Here is an 18,584-nt window from a genome sequence, read left to right on the forward strand (position 1 = left end):
GCGGTTGTCTCAGTTGGTGCAGTGGCACGATGGGAACGAAGCGTTCGGCTGACAAGCGATCGCTGCACATGAGAAGGGTTGACAGTTGTCCAAGTTAATAGAATTGCATGTTAGAAACAAGGTTCTTCGCTGTCAGGTGATCGCTGCCCTTCGTCTTCCTCCAATTTTACTGTCACGCTATGGGAGAACCGGCCTTCGCTTTCCTGCACTAAGCCTGTCCTATTAAAAAAAATATATTAAGGAGCCCTAACACTATCGGGAAAATGGGGGCAAGCGAAGCGATCGCGTGTGCGTACCGTGTCCTCCGTGTCGGGAATCGAACCTTCATCCACTTGCTTAGCAACGCAACGCTTCAGTTTCTACACGCAACAACGACGGTCATGCCTTCATGTCCAGGCAACAATGAAATGTGTGCAACGTGGAATGACAGGTGACCTCGATAAAAGATCAGATTGCCATATCAGAAACGGCTGATCGGCGACAAACCCACCATTGAGAGAGCGTCAGTTATTGAAGACGGCGCATATAAATAAGCATGTCACCGGCGCGCCCTCGAAGGCCTTATTTCCGTACGCTCGCTGGCGTAGTCGTCCGCCGAAATATGTGGGTTTTAAAGCCTTCGCTTAAAACGTAACGTCAGAAGTCAACGCCACATGCCCATGCACTCTGCCCAGCCCAGCTGAACATCGACGCCATGTCTTCTTTTTCTGCATTAACCAATGAAAGGTGTTGCTCTTTCGAAAGAATCCCGCATCAGTGGCACTGCGTGTACGTGTCGTGCCGGTGCTAAGAGAGAGGTCGCGGGTTTGACTCTTGAGTCAAGTCAAGTCAGGTTTATTAAATAGTTCAGTTGAGTTACATCGTTAGCGTATTACAGCAGGAGGCCCCAAAGTTCAGAGAAAACTGACAGGGGGACCTCCTATGGCTACATGATGGGGTAATACAAAAAAGTACAGCAATAGTAGAGGGACATGTGATAATATTGAATAAGCTGATTAACAAAAAAAAACACGATCAATACATAACATAATGGTAATACTCACTATTGAAAAATAACATGAAAATAATCAAAAGCAAGTGATGAAGCAGGAAAAAAAAAAACAATATTAATGAACAGCCTCTAGTGACAAATGCAACTCGTTTCATTATCAGTGTATCAGTTATACAAAGGCAAATTGAAGTAATAAAATAGCACAGAAATGTTGAGAGCTAATAACAGTTAATTACACAATTCGGATGAGTTGATTAATTCCTGAAGGAACAGTTTCTTGCTGTGCGAGGTGGAAATATGAATGTTGTGCGATGATTTCAATTCGAAAGGCAATGAATTCCAAATGGCTATGCTAGTAAATAAGGTTGAGAACTTGCCGTAGTTTGTCCTTACGGCAGGCAAAAGAAGATTATTGCACTGGGAAAACCGGGTGATGCTGCTATTAGTTAAGTGACGATGATCAATACATGCGATAAAAATGTCATGCGTGATGAGTCTAAAGGCGACTATGGACATTCTATGACAAAATAATTGTCTGCGGAGACACGTTTTAATAGAGAGGTATTGCTAGTTATTTCTTGTGTAATGATTTAGGTTAAGACTAAGAGGCTTTTCGATGCGCAGGACGTCCCGCATAGCTCGCTCGCGTAGCTTTGGAAAGTTAAAACGATTAAACGATAAATTGAACTTAATGTTATAAAGTATTCCTGTGGTCTACCGCACACCCGCCTACCCCTCCAAACTGTGATGATTATGATGGTGATAATCCAGTTTTAATAGCGCGTACCCGCCAGGGCGGAATGACCAAGAATCGGACCGCAGGATGTTTATGACAAAGATGTATTAAGAGGAACGGAGATTCTAAAGCAAATGAAGATGTCGAATAAGCGAACATGTTGTAAGATGATGGAAATGTACGCGAGAGTTAATAACGTAAGAGTAAGGATCCGAAAGTCAAGATGTATAATCATTTTCAACGAAATCAACGGACTAAAGAAAATCAAGAAGTGAAAAAAGTTAAACAAGCACATAAATAATTTTAGTTGAATTTAAATAACCGAGCACAGCGGCCCTGTGACTATAACATATTTGGTGCATTCCTAGAACGAGCAAATGAAAACAAAGTCAGGGGCACGCTTTCGCTTGGAATCGGCTGTGGCTGCCAGTCTATAGTAGAGTGTTGTCCTATCTCGGTAAATTATTACGGCAAATTACTGTCGCATGGGCGTTTTCTTTTTGCTATGTTTAGCACTGATGCTCATGAGACATTCGCGGCCCGTGTTTTGATCAGGACTGTATGGGTGCGGCGACTTCTTGTTTTCTTTTTTTTTTTTTCACGCAGCATTCCAACACTGGCGGCAAGTAGAGTAATATCCATTGCGCTGACGGTGCATTCGTACAGTTACTTTATCTACATACCAACAAGTGCATCAAAAGAGAGAGGGGAGAGAGAGAGAGAAATATTTGATCTTATAAACCGAAAGTTTCTTTCAATAGCAACGAATTGACGGCTCTATCAAACCCGTCACATTAATACACTTAATTCTTAACTTCTCAGGCTGCATGCAGGTACGTGTGCCAGCTCTGTGTCTTCAAATCGATGCTATAGACTATATATAGATACTAGAATACTTAGATAAAATAAAGAAAAGAAGGAAATTCATAGCTATTGCTGCTATTGTAAACCCGAGCCACCGGTGTGATCAGCTCTCGCATATGCATAAACGCCGAATTCACGAAGCGTCCTTTACTCATGCGCCGCATATATGTATAATAGATAGGATAGCAATTTTTAAATGCGAAGCATTTCTTAGCGAACCTCAGGCACTTTGGCCGTTTCTATCTACGTATCTATCTATCTATCTATTTATCTAGCCGCCTACGTCTGGGTGCTCTCCTGGTCGTCTCCATAACTTGTAATATACCAAAATTGGCACAGCTGGGGATCAGTGTATGACGAACATGATTCACTGGTCATGACATGAATAACGCAAAATACCTGTCGCGTACGTCATGAAACCCTTTCTCTCAGTCACGTGTGGCACATGCCCGTAAACCAGAGTTAATGTTATGCAGGTATGTGCCACAGGTGATACAGAGTTTCAACCAATACAGTAACCACGAAGACAAACACATTGGCAGGCAAGGAAAGTGATAATAATAATAATATTTGTCGAGGTTTTATGCCCCAAAACCATGATATGATTATGGGAGACGCCGTAGAGGTGGGATCCGGAAATTTTGACCATCTGGTGTTCTTTAACGTGTACCGAGGTCGCACAGTACACGGGCATCTAGCATTCTGCCTCCATCTAAATTCGACCGGCCACAGCCGGTATCGAACCCGCGACCTTCTACTCAGCAGCCGCGCACCGTAACCGCTACACCACCGCGGCTGACGCAAGGAAAGCGAGGATGCTGATGACAGAACACTCCTGGAAGACGCTCAACTACTATCCACTCGTCCTCGTGGTCCGCAACGTGGACCACGTGGATTATGCAAAACCGGGATCGATGCTTCCTATAATAAATCTGCCCAGAGAACCAGGCCTCTCATCATTACCGGTGACTTCAACATTCATTTGTCAAGACCCAACAACGCCTAGTTTTTCTACTGCGTGAAAGACGGCTTGGATGTGGACAGAACATCAAAAGACCTCGCTGCCACATCCACGACAGGAGGCATCATAGATCATTTCATCGTAAGATGCATCCAGAATATCCACCAGCTCTACTATACCTCGGACTTCACTGCACTTAGACCCCTCGTAGCCGCGATCACGAACGGATCCGAATAACAGTCACCATCCTGCGCATGCTTCGCATAACATCGATTCCCACGGCACGTGAGATCTGCCGAAATTTTTTTTTTTTTAGGGGCTTTCGAAGTTAACTAAGATTAATTTGCAGTTCGATATACATGACATGACGACTAGCGTTTTCCATCGTGAGGCGCGAAATATTTGAAGCGCAAAAAAATTTTGCCCGCACACTTTTAATCAAGTCCTGCGTAAAGCGTTAGATACAGCCGGATACTAGACCTTTTCGACTAGTTTTCTGGCTATAGGTGGTAGTTTATCCGGCGCATGATTAGGAGTGCAGCGGGCGACTGCCCTGATATTACCCAAACTAACTGCGACGGCAACAAGTCTTTGCAAATAAAGTACGTTGGAAATACGATAATAGGGCGACGAATACATCCCGTTAGCTTATTCTTCGAACGGGAAAACAAACTATTAATTGATAATGTGTATATATGACCACGTGATGAAATTACGCAATCACATTCGTTACGAATGCAATCCGCCTGCGCATTTGTACTATTTTGCATATTTAGGCGACGTTATTGAAACCTGCAAAATCCTTATAGCTGCACGTGTACTTGCGTTTGCTGCCGGCCGCGCTGCTTACGTGCAGTTTTTTTTAGAGGCCTCATCAAACGCGAAAATTGATCGTCGGCGTCCCGCGGCGTCAACACGAGCGATGCAAAAAATCATCACGTGACTAACCATGTGACGTCATCATGACGTCATATATCACCAAAATCTGTGACGTCATCATGACGTCACAAATCCATACATTGACTGAGAAGAAAAAAAAAATGGCGAAGCTTGCACTAAGCCGCGCAAGGCTTGAAACAGCGAAAGTGGAAGGAATCTGAATACTAATCTGGTTGCTTCTAGGTTGTTTCTAGGCCTTAGCTAGGCGATGCAGGTTGTCGCGTAAGTTGCTTATGGGTCGTCGCTAGGCTTTAGCTAGGTGATACTAGGTTGCTTCTACGTTGATTCCCAGGGCATAGCGGTTCGAGTTAATCCACAGACAGTCACAGACACGACACGAATTTCCAAACTGCAGAGACAGAACCTCGCGCTGAAACCCAGCGTTCGCACCTCTCGTAGATGTACGGGCTGCTCATTTTATAGTTGTAGCTGGGCAGAACTTGGTTGTAGCTAGGATGTCGGTAGAGGGCCGGCAGTTTGTCGAGTTCCCTCTTTAGCTTGGCTTCTTTCCGCATACCCGTTTGATGACGATGGTTTCCTTCATTATTTTTAGTGAACTAGTGGTGAGTACTGGGATATATCCAATTTCTGTGGCACACCGTTTGTGATGATGATAGTTTTCGCGTAGGCCGCATGGCACATACCCGCAGGCCGCACAAATTACGGCTAGCCTTAACAACTTCGCTGTTAAAATAAGAAGATGGCTTTCGCCTTCGAGTCGTCTTCTCGGTGTATGCATAAGGGACCCTGTGAGTTTTCCCGTGTATACACTGTAGATTTCTTTCATTTTTACGGAGACATATATGTATTCACAGGGGAAACGGTGCTAATTTGTGTTACGGACACCAGTTTGCGGGATACTCGCCAGACAACTTATACTACTATGCACCCTATCATGGGGGATCGGAAAGCAGTCCCCCATATACAGTTATTAGAGAGGTAATCGATTCAGGATGTTAGGAACTCTGCTAACGGTGAGCAGTAAGTGGATACGGGGAATATAGTGTTTGCTGCATCAGTGACCGTCCATGGCGTACCGCCAATGGAGCCGAAATTAGACCGCACCGTAAAGCTGTCTTACACTGAAAAGCCTCCATTGATGTTCAAGTTATATCACTTCCTTTCCCAGCATTTCTATACTTATCAAATGTAGAAAACGTCAGATAAATTCCTGAAACGAAAACTCTTTAAGGTTGCTTCATATCTTTTTTTTTCTGTAACTCTCATCCCAACGCAATTCGTGCCCCCACTGCCAATCGTGCCGATATATGTGCTAAAGGAATTCCCACTCAAATCTAGCGTCGGTCATCACGCAATAAGGTCATGATTGGTTTATCACTGTCAGTTAATTACAGCAACGAAGCAAAACGCCGCAGCTTCGGATAAGCGATTTGATTAGGCGTGGTCTGTATAGTATAACTGCGATTATGTAACTACCGGCATCGGAGGCCTGCTAACAGCTCATGTCATGTCACTCAGGTAAGCTTGATGCTTGAGAGAGCGAGAGAGAGTTCAGTTAGGGATATAGTGCGGTGAACGAGGCTAATGAATTTTGATTCATATGTTTTTGTTATGCCTTTCTCTGATCCTATGCGACTTGCAATCGTCGAGCGTTCAATCCTTCAAGTTAATAATGATCCGTATCATGGCTGTATTGTGATAAAGAAACAAGACTGCGTATCTGTTATTATCGCATGTCAGTCGTCACCTATATATAGACGCAGGTGTGTGCTCGATGTCTGCTCCCGTAAAGTTCATAGTTACGTCCTTGCGTTAAGGAACGTATATCTTTCCTAAAGGGCAGCGTACTGAACGTACACGATAAATAAACTCAAATATAATCGTTCAGGATGTTGACCTGCCGCAGTATACATGTATATAGTTCAGCAGTTAAGGTGTTACGCTGCTGCCCTCGGGGACGCGTGTTAGATTGCCGGCCACGACGACCGCATTTAGCTGGGGGCGCATTGCTAAAAAATATAAAAACGTTTTCTTAGATTTAGGTGTAGGTCAAAACACAGCCATAAAAACTCACAGGGTCCCTTAGGTATTTACCTAAGACGACTATGAGGCGAAAGCCATCTTCTTTTTCTTTTGTGTAAATGTATTGATCCTGCCCAGCCACGCTCCAAAAGCTTTCTGCACCTAACGTGATTTTTCACGGCCTCCGGGATCGGAGGCATCTCACCTGCTTTTGCAGTTCTTCCGTGGTCGTCCCACCTTTGCCTAAGCTATGATGTCATGTGATGACGACGTCATGTAAAGTGACGTCACAAATTTTGTTGCATGTGACGTCTTGATGACGTCATATGGAGGCGTCACCACGTGATGATGATTTTTTGCATAACTCGTGTAGTCCCCGACGCCGTGGGACGCCGATGGTCAATTTTCGTGTTTGATGAGGCATCTAAGGCTTTCGCCTTAAAAATTAATCCATAATTACCCGCAATAGCGCACACCTCGTTATCATAAAGTGCGTGGTTTTGGCAAGCTAAACAAACATCCTTTTTCTTCAGAATAATGAGGCATCTTCGCGAGCCTTCTTCTTGAGTCAACACGATTTCCAATCCTATGGACAGAATTTCATGATAGGAATAAACATCCCATTTGGACGCTATGTAGATTATCTTCTCGTGTATACATGTTTAGCCTGTACATGGACCGATCGAATAACTTACTTTAAAAGTACTTCAACCTCAGTAGCCTTGTGGTTTATCCCATCGAACGTATTGAAAGCTTGTCATCGCATATTGTTTGTATTGAAATTATTAGTCTCACTTAGAATGTTCTTGGCTATTCTACAACTTTTAGGAGTGCCACGAACGTGAATATTTTTTTTTCTTCAGAATTTAGGAAGCAAATGAAATTCCGCGCGGCGATTGTCACTTGCAAAACAAGGCTTATGTCTGTCCGAAATTGTCGTGATCTAGCTATGCTCTGACGAATATGGCAAGGAAATTAAATAGCGACGGATGTGAAACCGTCCAGCCGCTGTTTCAAGAAACATTGTGCGGTTTGCACGGGATGCAACTAAACTTTGATGAAGCCACGCTGCAGTGCTCTCTCGGCGTAGCCGTGCAATTTGTAAAGTAATTTAATTGCTTTTAGGAGTAACTTTACTATCTGCCTGTCACTTCTATATTGACGAGCGTCATTATTGCTTGCCCGTATCTTCAATGCTCTCCCGCATATACAGCTCCACCACTTGTGAAATTCCCGCACTGCTTCATCTGCGCATGCGCCTGCCTGATGGACAGTTCAATGCCGCAGTTCCATATAGAGTGGGCCACGGGGAATGTTGCAAGAGTCGTGCTACAATAAAGCTGTGACAATCCGGGTCTGTGTTGCGATTTTTTTTTAGCATGGCCACCAAGGCTGCTATTATGGAAGAGTTAATTGAATGGCATCTGTTGAACTCCTTGAAGTCGCTTTAACATACAAAAGACTGGAATGAAAGAAAATGAAATTGTTACGAGGGGCTCGTTTGCACAACCAAATGAATCAACAGACAAAAGCAAGGAAGGCACAAGGAACAAATATTTGTTGTCGTTGTTTTCTTGTGTCCCCTGTGCTCTCCTTGGCTTAACTGTCTTATAATAATAATTGTTGGGGTTTTACGTCCCCAAACCACCACATGACTACGAGGGACGCAGTAGTGGAGGGCTCCAGAAATGTTGACCATCTATAGTGTTCCTTAACGTGCACTTGAAGAGTACGCGGGCCTCTAGCATTTCGCCTCCATCGAAACGCGACCGCCGCGGCTTGGATGCGATCCCGCGACCTTCGGGTAAGCATTCAAGCACTATAACCACTAGACCACCATGGCGGGTTAACTGTCTGTTGGATTCATTTGATTATACAGACAGAGCGCAACGAACTGCTACATATATCTGCAACTTTTTGTTTGTCTTACAAAACGATCGGCATATTCGCTAACTAAATACTTGTCGCAAAGTATTAGTTAACGTTGGTTGGTTACTTGTCGCAACGTTGGTTGTTAGTTGTCGCGACGTTGGATGGTTACTTGTCGCAAAAGTATTTGTTAACTTATAATGTTCACTACTTGCAGAGGCTTGTAATATCACCAATTCAAAGAGTCCTCATGCTAGTTAAAAGGCCGGTGGAAGTACTAATTATAATGTTATTAAACCATGTTCACATGCACCGCAGCGAGTATACATTTACTAACGCTGCCCCCCTTATCGAAACAGAAGTGTAATTACAGATAATAGAATGTGGTTTAATCGATCTATAAGTGCAACTTGCATTGGCAGGCTACGTCGATGTCATTCTAAAAACATACCAAGATAAATATAAACAATAAGAAAAACAGCGATCTTTCGTTATCTTGTTTAAGCATCAAATATTGGCATGCCCGTAACCTTTATCATGGGCATTATATATGGCGTCGTTGAGCTTCGGTTAACAATCTGCATAGAGTACTGAAACAGCGATAAATGTTAACATAGGGATAAAGTGTATTTAGAACAAAAGGTGATTTAAAGGACTACTATATTTATTAGCCGGGCGTTTGGTTAGAACTTGCAATAAGACATGAACGGTTTAGAACACTATGCTATAAATGCGTAACACTGAATGTGAAAGCGTACGCACACGGCGACGTACTAGTGTGCTTAGAAAGACAGCTTATGATCTGGAGTATGACTATATGTATTCTAGTTCTCTGGGATAGCGGTGAGCTGTCCCGAAAACGCAGAACGGAAAGAAAAGTATGGACGATTGTTCAGGACAAGACGTGCTGCTTGACGATTTAGAGATAGACAGTAAATTTGAATGACAACCCCGGATACGTTTGCCCGGTTAATCGCCTGACTTGCTACTCCAAGTGCCGGGTGATGACTATGATATACACCAGGGGTCTCAAACACGCGGCCCGCGGACCTTTAGCTAGCGGTCCGGCCCGCACATGACTGCTTTCATCCCATATTATTTTTTTTTATTAAGTGTGTCCATGAGCTACACAGACGTGACTGGTCTCAGGCATCTTTTTCGTGAGACACACCACGCTGTCACCATGTGTTGAAACATCAGGGTGAAACAAAAACTCCATATTTCAGAATCGGCGCCGCCCAGATTTTAGAATATCCGTAAGGATATGTCTGTTCGAATCCTGAGGCCGAATCCTCTTCAGAGATAACCAATATCTGAGAAATGGGAAACGCCACTTTTCAAAAGGACAACGTTAGCTGACGTTTTGGACAAACTATACACACCCCTCCCACCTACCACCCCCGGCCCATGCGGGACTAAATTTCGGAACTGCGGTCCACTGGTTGCGGCGAGATTAAAACCCCTCGTATACACAATGATCTTATGTACATAGAGATAATACGTACAATCGGACACACACGCATATATACACAAAAGATTTCACAGTCTCAGTGAAAGCCGGAGGAGCGGTCTTTCTCGAGCCCGTTGTAACTCTTTCGGGGCGACAGCTACAAGTAAAGTTGCAAGGTACCCACCCGCTACGCCATAACTTTCCGAAATTGGGAAGTACCCGCTACACATTGTCTGTGAAGCATTATGTGCACTTTGTTGATGCTAGGGCTGATAACGATGAGGAATACGGCTAAGCCCTTTGTAATGGGTGAGACGCTTTAAACCACCCAATCGGTACGCAATTCGCATTGTTTGATCTCTGGTGTGGTTTTACTCTTCTACCACGCTATATTACATCTGTTAACGCGATTCCTTGCCCGAAATGACACCTGTATTGGGTCTTTTTGCAAAGGAGTTTCAAGCACTGGTGTGGCTCTGTGGTAAACTACTCGACTGCCACTTAGAGGACCTGGGTTCAAATCCCGCTTGGTCCTGGATTTTTTTTTTCTCATTATGCGCGATAATGGTTATTATGGACACCGGCGGCGGCGGACAACTACGCCACCAAAATCGGCTGTTGTTGTGATCTCATAACAGCTTTCGCTGTAATAGGCTGTAGAAATATACTATAGTTACATAGTAAGAGATCTTTCAGGTAATTAACGGGAGCAAAGTTTGCACTTGACTGTAGCTTGGAAGAACTTAGAGGGAAATGCGCAGGAAGTATTCACTAGTTATTTACTAACTTAATTTGCTCTTCTACATAAGGCTCTGAAAGGAATTCAAGAGAAGTCCAAATGCCATGGTAACGATGCCAATGTTTCTTCGCTTTTATGGTGTACTTTTGCGCCGAGCTCTGCCCGACCTAAAGTACGAGCTTGCAAACTCACATTCGTGAGCAATATGATAGGGAACGCCGAATTCGTGTTTAATTAACGAGTATTTGTAATGCACCAATATGAATGTGACTTACTGAATTGCAGATACATGTTCGCTTGAGCATTTAGTGTTATGAACACTACTGCGCTTGCGAAATGCACTTAGTGACTATGACCTTTAAAACGTAATTTCAGTGTTCCCTCTCGTATTGCTGACGACTGTACGTGGCTGTCCAGTTTGAGCGTTGTCGTCGCACCAACGCTGACGATGTGTAGTTTAACATTTTTCTATCGTGCGAGTACTATTGCCTCGTAATCAGACACCGAAAGTGACATCGTTAAATGCGATTCACATTCAGGACACACACATTCGGACGCGCGCACAGTGTTTGTATACGCTATAATGTTCGTACACACATATACATCAGATGCCAACCAATCGTGACAGGGCTATTCCATTAGCGAATTAAGGCGGAATGCCGATCAGTAAGCAATAAAATTTAAATGTGAATTCTGGTGTTTCGCGTACCAAAACGAAGATATGATTTTGATCTACGCGTTAAGGGAGACTCCGGCTTATTTTGACCACCTTGCGTTCCTTAACGTGCATACGAGGCTCATTTGGCTCATTTATATACTAGGCTCAAATACAGGTTTTGCTTGCTTTTTGCCCTCATCGAAATGCTGCCGCCGTGGCCGGGAAGCGAACCCGCGCCCTCTAGCAGCGCAAAGAAACGCTACCTGAATGTGGCCCTACGCAATTCCCATTTTCGCTTGCCCCGCTCGCGATACACCCATATGGACTGTGGGTACTGGTGCTGCCAACCGTGGAAAGCTTTAACGTATGAGGTGGCTATAGAAGGTGTGTCAAACCTTGTGTCCGCTATCTGTTTATCACAGCAGTTACCACGTCTATCACAGTGGTTATTGAACACATTCAGGGGCGTAGCCAGGAATTTTTTTCGGGGCCGGGGGGGGGGGGGGGTTCCACTATACTTTATGTATGTTCCTGCGTGCGTTTGTATGTGTGCGTGTATATATACGCAAGCAAAATTGAAAAATTTCGGGGGGAGGGGTTGAACTCCCCCAATCCCCTCCCCCCCTTGGCTACGCCCTTGAACACATTGTATGCACATATTCATCTATTTGTCATTGAGACGCCCACTGGCGTGCTGAGGACTCTCCGAGTGTTTGGAAGGCTGCATAGATTCTAGGCAACTGATGTATACGCATGCTGCATACCAGCGACCGATATGGCGAAGTGGATGTGTGGAGTGGACAGTAGGATGGATAAGTTTTCATAAGAGATACGTGCGATAAACCCAATTGTACTGAGGTTAGGAGACAAAGTGCGGGAGGAAATTGTGAAGGGGGAAATAGAATATATGAAATAGAGGAATATATGAAATATGAAGGATGTAAGGGGAGGGGGGCTTGTAGTATAAACGCCTGATTAGACACGATTCTAACACCGTGGACTATATAGACATATATTGAAGGCAGGGTCGGTGTCTCCGGTATAGGGAACGTTTTTTTAACCACACATAGTAGTACTGGTAAACACACCCTTTATAGGTATGTATACAAATAGACGAGCTACAATCGTGTCTTGGTCGGCGACATACAAAATGCAAACATCTTATCAATTCCCATTGATAAGTTCGCTGGCATGTTCACTCATGCCTTGCGTTTGAACTCTATCTCTCTTACTATATATATAGATAGCGTGAGTGCAACCCACCACCGACTCATCTTCATCTCTATAAGGTTATCATCGCTTGCACATCTTCACATCATCACCTTATATATCACCCGATCGCCGTCATTAAACGCTTCCCTGCGACGGCAAGACCCGAACAAGCTCAAAACACATCGTCCCATCGTTGCATCGGCCACTTTTTCGATTTTGGCCGCCAGCGTGCACTTCAAAGGGACACTAAAGAGAAAACAGTGAATTGGTTTAGATCGATAAATTTTACTCCGGAAACTCTAATGTAGTTAATTTCACCATCATAGCTTTAATGATAGAGGAGAAAATCAAGGTCAAGGTCTCATTTTCAGATCTCGCCCCGATATCACCGCGTGACGTCGGGAATTTTAAAGTGTATTTTTCGCATTTTGGCGACATTGGCCCAGCGAAATTTTCTCAAACTTGGCGTGGTAAATCCCTGGCCCCATCAGCGGACAATGTACTTCATTTTTGCCGATTAGGAACGACGTATAGTCCTAGCACACGTCGCGGCGATTGCTGCGACCCGCACTTTCTTTTTGCGCATTTTCTCGCTTACCAAGTGTCTTTTCGAGGTAAGTGTGGTGTTTTTGTTACTGTGAAAGAATGATTTACTAGTACAATGAAAAATTGGTTTTCTATTAGGGTCCCTTTAAGCGGAACTGATTTATTCCAGAGTCCAGACTAGCTCGTGAGCTATTACAACGGTGATGAAGCCGTCCTGCTGAGGGTGATGTGTATGCGGATGAGGAATATGTAAACGGGTGATAATGTGTAGAGCTGCCTAGCTTTGAACACAGCGATAATCATAAACGCCATAACTGAACACTTTCCGTGTCGTATATCACCGCTGTTACGTGTTGCTATCCTCGAAAGTGCGTTCGCGTCGTTTCGCGGAACACAGTCATCCCAGATACGCGTTTCTGTCGTGTGTTGTCAAAGCGGCAAATGTGGTGTAGCGTTTATATTTATACATCCGGACCCGAATATAAAACAAGCTCGACAAAAAGGGACAGCGTTTTCTAAAAGCGCCGTAAATATTACACGAATGGTGTGAGCGTTTTAAGATTGAAAGCCGTGAAATACAATTTCAAAAGAACAGGAAGGTATAAGTGAGCGCATCCGAAGGGAAAGCAGCAGCGCGCAAAACAAATTTCGGGCGTCATTTAGTGATTATGCTTGTACGGCGGGATGGCGATCAGCAACAGAAGAGTTTAACCACGAAAGAGATTAAGATCATATGGGATTAGCAGCAGGAAATATTAAAAAGGGAATATAATTAATAAAGTAGCAAAGTGGGCGAGTTGGAAGATGCTAATGATGGCCTGCGAAAACAAGACTAGAAGAGTACACGACACAAGCGCTGTGTGTCGTGTACTTTCTTCTAGTCCTGTGTTTTCTTTGCGCGGGTCATCATGAGAATATAAGCAACTCTGGCGCTGCGGTCGTTTAGTAACCGTCGTTTGTATAGGTTTGTCTAATCTTTGTACTTACGACTGGAGCGTTCTTATGACGTTGTCAATATCGGCCTTATCTTCTTAAATATCTAATCACTTATAATTTTCAACGCAATTTGGTCTCTGTGCGCGTGCGCAGTAGTTGCGCATCGATGCATTCAGTGCGCAAGGTTTGGTTGAACACGATCTAAATCTACGAAGCTCCGCTTCAAGGCCTATAGTACGAAAATCTAGGGAAATCCACGGACAGTCCACATTTACCACGTTGAGCGAACCGTAATACTTGAAGCTATGGACAGTATATGCATAATGAGAGTTCCCTTTATTATTATCAGTTTTAGTATTAGGCATAATTCACAGATTACGTTGCGCTCGCATATCGTTCCCAAAGACGCGTCAGTATAGACAGTGAAGAAAATGTAGAAAAGGGACATATCAGTCTCAGAAAGACACTTATTTAAAAAAAAAATGAAGAAACGCTTGCTTGTGGTGTGCAAGAGGAAAAAAAAAAAAGTTTATGGATAGGTATTCGTGTAACTTTTCCTGTGTATAAACGGATGCGTTTTCGTAGAGCTCTTGGCCTCTTCGCTATTGCAAAAGTATACACGGCGCAGGGTGTACATTGCTGATCGGTAATAAAGAAGAACCAGCTGCTTCATAACTATTGTATCGATGTAAGAGCATGCCTCTTCGCACGCATGGCGAGGGTAAAGTGCATATGTGCTTTGCTGCATAGATGAGTGCGTTGTATGGTCTGATGCAATTGGTACTAGCTTACTGTTAAACGTTGCTCTTTGTCCTCTGTACAGAGAAATCGCTAAGTTACGATACTGAAACTAGCTTTTGACGGAGGAGCCGTATGAGGCGTTAGTGACGGTTTCTGCTCTAACGGTGTGATAATGATAGATGATGTTTTGTGGCGCAAAGGCCAATATCCAAGGAGCTGCTGCACTTGTTTCGACATTCAGCATATAGGTAAATAACCAGATCCAGTAGCGTAGCCAGAAATTTTTTCGGAGAGGGGGGAGAGGGGGGGGGGTTCAATTCAACCAGCCTTTACGCGTGTTCGTGCGTTTGTATGTGCGCGCGAAGTTGAAAAATTTCGCGAAAAGTGGGGGGGGGGGTGTTAACCCCCCCACCCCCTGGCTACGCCATTGCCTGGATCCCGCGCAGTGCACACAACTATGCGCCGGTCTATCTCCCATATTGCAGTCGCATGCTTTGTATACAACGAATACTTAAGATTTCGATCTCATTTTGTTACCTTTTTGCTTTCTTGCGCTGTTGCGTGGACTTAAAGAGTCTGTGACCGATGAATGTTGAATCAGCTCTAGATATCCTATGGAACGCAAATGCAACTGCGCTATTATGTAAGATGTAAAATGTAAGGACCGTCAAAGACGTTTTAGAGGATAATACAGTTTACTCGATGATGTGCTGTAATTATTCAAACATCGATGCTTCGCGATGGCATACGATTTCATTCTAAGAACAGCAGACACCTTGCGGCACATACGGACAATACGACTGTATAATCACTGCGTTCATCTTTCTTTACGTGCTTTTATAGACAAATGCGTAAATGAGTATACCAATGCATTCAATTCTATTTAAAATTATCTGTCATACAACGAGCGTATGGAAACAACCATGACGCGTGGTCAGAAAGGCACCTGCGATCTTATGTGAAAACTATGCGGCATTGCATCGCAGGCACAAAAAGTAGTGAAAGTGTTCGGAAGCTCGTTATCGATTCGATAGCGTTAAAAAAAATGAACAAATGGGCAACGAGAGCTGTTCCCCCCAGTGAAACGCGGAACTCCTGGCTCCGAGCCAGTCAGTGCAACGGAATGCCCCTCACCAATGCCAACGTTACAGTCGTTGTAAAAGTGCAAGACAGATTTCCTAGAATCTCAGCGGAGTGCATCCTCTGTATACCAACACCAGCCTGCCAGATATAGCTACACATGCGGGACATAGAGTTGAGTGAGCGAGTAAGAGATAAGCGGCACGCGACTGTCGCGGTGAATCCCAAATCACGGGGAAGTCTAGCTGAACGAGATCGTCAAAAAACGCTGTCTTCCCCTCCAAGTCTTTTCATCAGCTGATGGGCGTATCATCTGGCCTTCGGATAATGAAGACACGACGCCCCGGAAAAAAAGCACTCCCTACCAGCTAGCCGCTATCTCTCGCAATAGAAGACAGCCCCGCGAAGTGGGGCGGCGCGCGCTATCGCGGCCGGGCTATCGGGAACACGGCACCCAATGGGCCGTCAGGAAAGCGGCCGTGATAAGACGGCATGCGTGCGCGAGATAAGCGCCGGCGCGGCAGAAGCAAGCGTATATAGAAAGGAGGGGGCGGTCTCACCGGGCGAGAGTATCCGGCCCATGGAGTCGGTGGTGTAGGCGGGCTGCGGCATAGCGGCCAGCGACGCACTGTTGTCATACACGGACCACGACATGTCCGAGCGCAGGTACTGGGTCGAAAAGGGCGCGAATCCGTTGGCACCCCCGGCACCGTTGCCACCGGCCGCCGCCATCCCGCGCCCGTCTTCGACGAGCGCCGCCGCCGAGCCGGGGCTCAGCGCGGGCTGCAGCGTGTAGCCGTTGTGCGTCGTCTCGAGCGCCTGGCCCTGCCACGCTTGCGCCTGGGGCACGTACATGCTCAGCGGCGGGTACATCGAGGACGGAGGCGAGCCGCCGAGCTCGGCTCCTTGGTGCGCGTACGTCGGCGGGCTGAGGCCCCCGCTGCCCGCTTTGACGTACACTTGCTCGGCGGCGACTTGCCGGTTGGGGTAGGGAGAGCTGGCCACGGCGTAGCCCTGCGCGTACTGGGGCGTGCCGTACGTGCTGACCATGATTGTGGAGGAGCTGAGCGACTGATAGAGCAGCTCCTTGTCATCGCCCGCCGGCGGAGGCAGGGCGTCCACCGGGTTCAGGGCCTTCAGGCTACTGATGCTAGCCGGGCTGTGCTCGTCGCCCGGCGCCGCGAAGCTGCATGTCACGGCCACCGGAGTGGGGCCCTGCGGACCCGACGGGGAGCCGCTCGGGGGCGGGGCCTCGCCGACCGTCGTCGCCGGGGGCGTGGCCTCGGCGACGGGAGACGCCTCGGCCGCCTCCGAGACCGGCACGACGACGACTCCGCCACCTAGGGAAACCTGGGGAACTTCTGGGGACGGAGCCCCGCCCTTCACGGCTGCCGCCGCCCCAGGAGACCACGGCTGCTGCTGCTGCTGCTGCGAGGCGGCCGCCGTCACCGACGGCGCTTGCGTCGACACGGGTGTCGCCACCTGGTGGGCGATCTGAGCGGCCTGCTGGGCTGCTTGTTGAGCGGCTTGCTGAGCGGCTTGTTGGGCTGCCTGTTGGACGGCTTGTTGTGCGGCTTGTTGAGCGGCGGCTTGTTGGGCGGCCTGCTGCGCGGCCTGTTGAGCCGCTTGTTGGGCGGCAGCCTTCTGTTGCAGCTCTTGCTCCATCGCCCTGCGTCCGGAAGTGTACAGAGGTTTATCAACGAGCATACGCGATGTTACATGTCTTACATTTCCTGTTCATATTTGATCCTTTATGGTCCATCTGCGAACTGGAGTGAAGACTTTTATCTTCGCTCTTAAAAAAGCAAAACATACTTAAATGTTCTAATATAGACTGAGTGATTAAATATTTGTATCAAAACAAACATACCAAGGTGGGTGGCTTGATGGTTAGAGCTGTATTGCGGATTTAGTAAGAACACCGATGCGCTCGGAGTGACTATAAACGATAAGTAGGTACACATGTAGGAAGTTATCCTATATAACACTGGAATAGCCAGAAATTAAAAAAATTCCGGGAAAAAACATCCCCCCCCCCCCCGGCTACGCCAATGCTATATAAAGTATATCCTTTCGGCTGAAAGAAAAAATGTTGCATTACGTTGCAACGTAAGGTTGCAAACGAGTCATTACTAACATTTGTAGAAACCACCACAGAAATCAAAACATTGCTGCGTTCACTAAAATCTGCGCGTGTGAAACAAAAGCGGAACAAAAGGGGTGAAGAGAATAGTAAGCGTACAGAGCCTCCTACTAACATAAGGGTCCTATCCGCACTACTGCGCGCGAAAAACAAACATGCTATCACCATCTGCATGTCCCTGCCATCCCCCCTTTAAACAGCTCTGGTATCCGCCCTAGCCATGCATAATTTATTACAGTTATCATATTACAATTAGGTACACAATATCTCATTCATGCTTTCTTTTGACGCTTACATATTCATGAAGTGATAAAGCGTATTGCCGTAACAGCATTACACAGTTCGCTTCACGTGTTTCCGACTCGCGTTGTTTCTGTTGCACTACAACAGTTCCTAACAGTGAAGCCAAACTTCCATGTGTTTTGTGTCTTGCAGCGAAGCTAATAAAAAGAAACATTGGGATCAAACGAATGTATAGTGCTCGTAAATATTTTGCAGCGGAACTGTTATGCCCGCCGTTTGTCAGACTCGCGACGTGGACAAGAAATTATCACAATCATGAACGGCCTCTACTTGATATGGTATCTGGCGTCGCCTAGCACCAGGTACAGCTGCGCCTAGCGCGTGCAACGCAATAACTCTGCCGGCGCGCGCTCTGTTAGTCCTCTTCTTCATCTTCTGCTTCGCTCTCCGAACACGTGCGTCCGGCGTGCGCTCTCCCGCTGCACCGATTTGT

General features: G+C 45.9%; 1 protein-coding gene across 1 annotated transcript in view; it reads right to left on the reverse strand.

Annotated features, from left to right (window-relative positions):
* LOC119396386 (transcription factor GATA-4) overlaps positions 1-18,584 on the reverse strand; it is a 177,481-nt gene that overhangs the window by 72,767 nt on the left and 86,130 nt on the right. The window contains 1 exon segment of the mRNA XM_049417070.1: positions 16,266-17,374. Within this exon segment, the coding sequence (XP_049273027.1) occupies positions 16,266-17,374 (1,109 nt within the window).

This window comes from Rhipicephalus sanguineus, chromosome 6 (genome assembly GCF_013339695.2).
Source record: "Rhipicephalus sanguineus isolate Rsan-2018 chromosome 6, BIME_Rsan_1.4, whole genome shotgun sequence".
Classification (NCBI taxonomy): domain Eukaryota; kingdom Metazoa; phylum Arthropoda; class Arachnida; order Ixodida; family Ixodidae; genus Rhipicephalus; species Rhipicephalus sanguineus.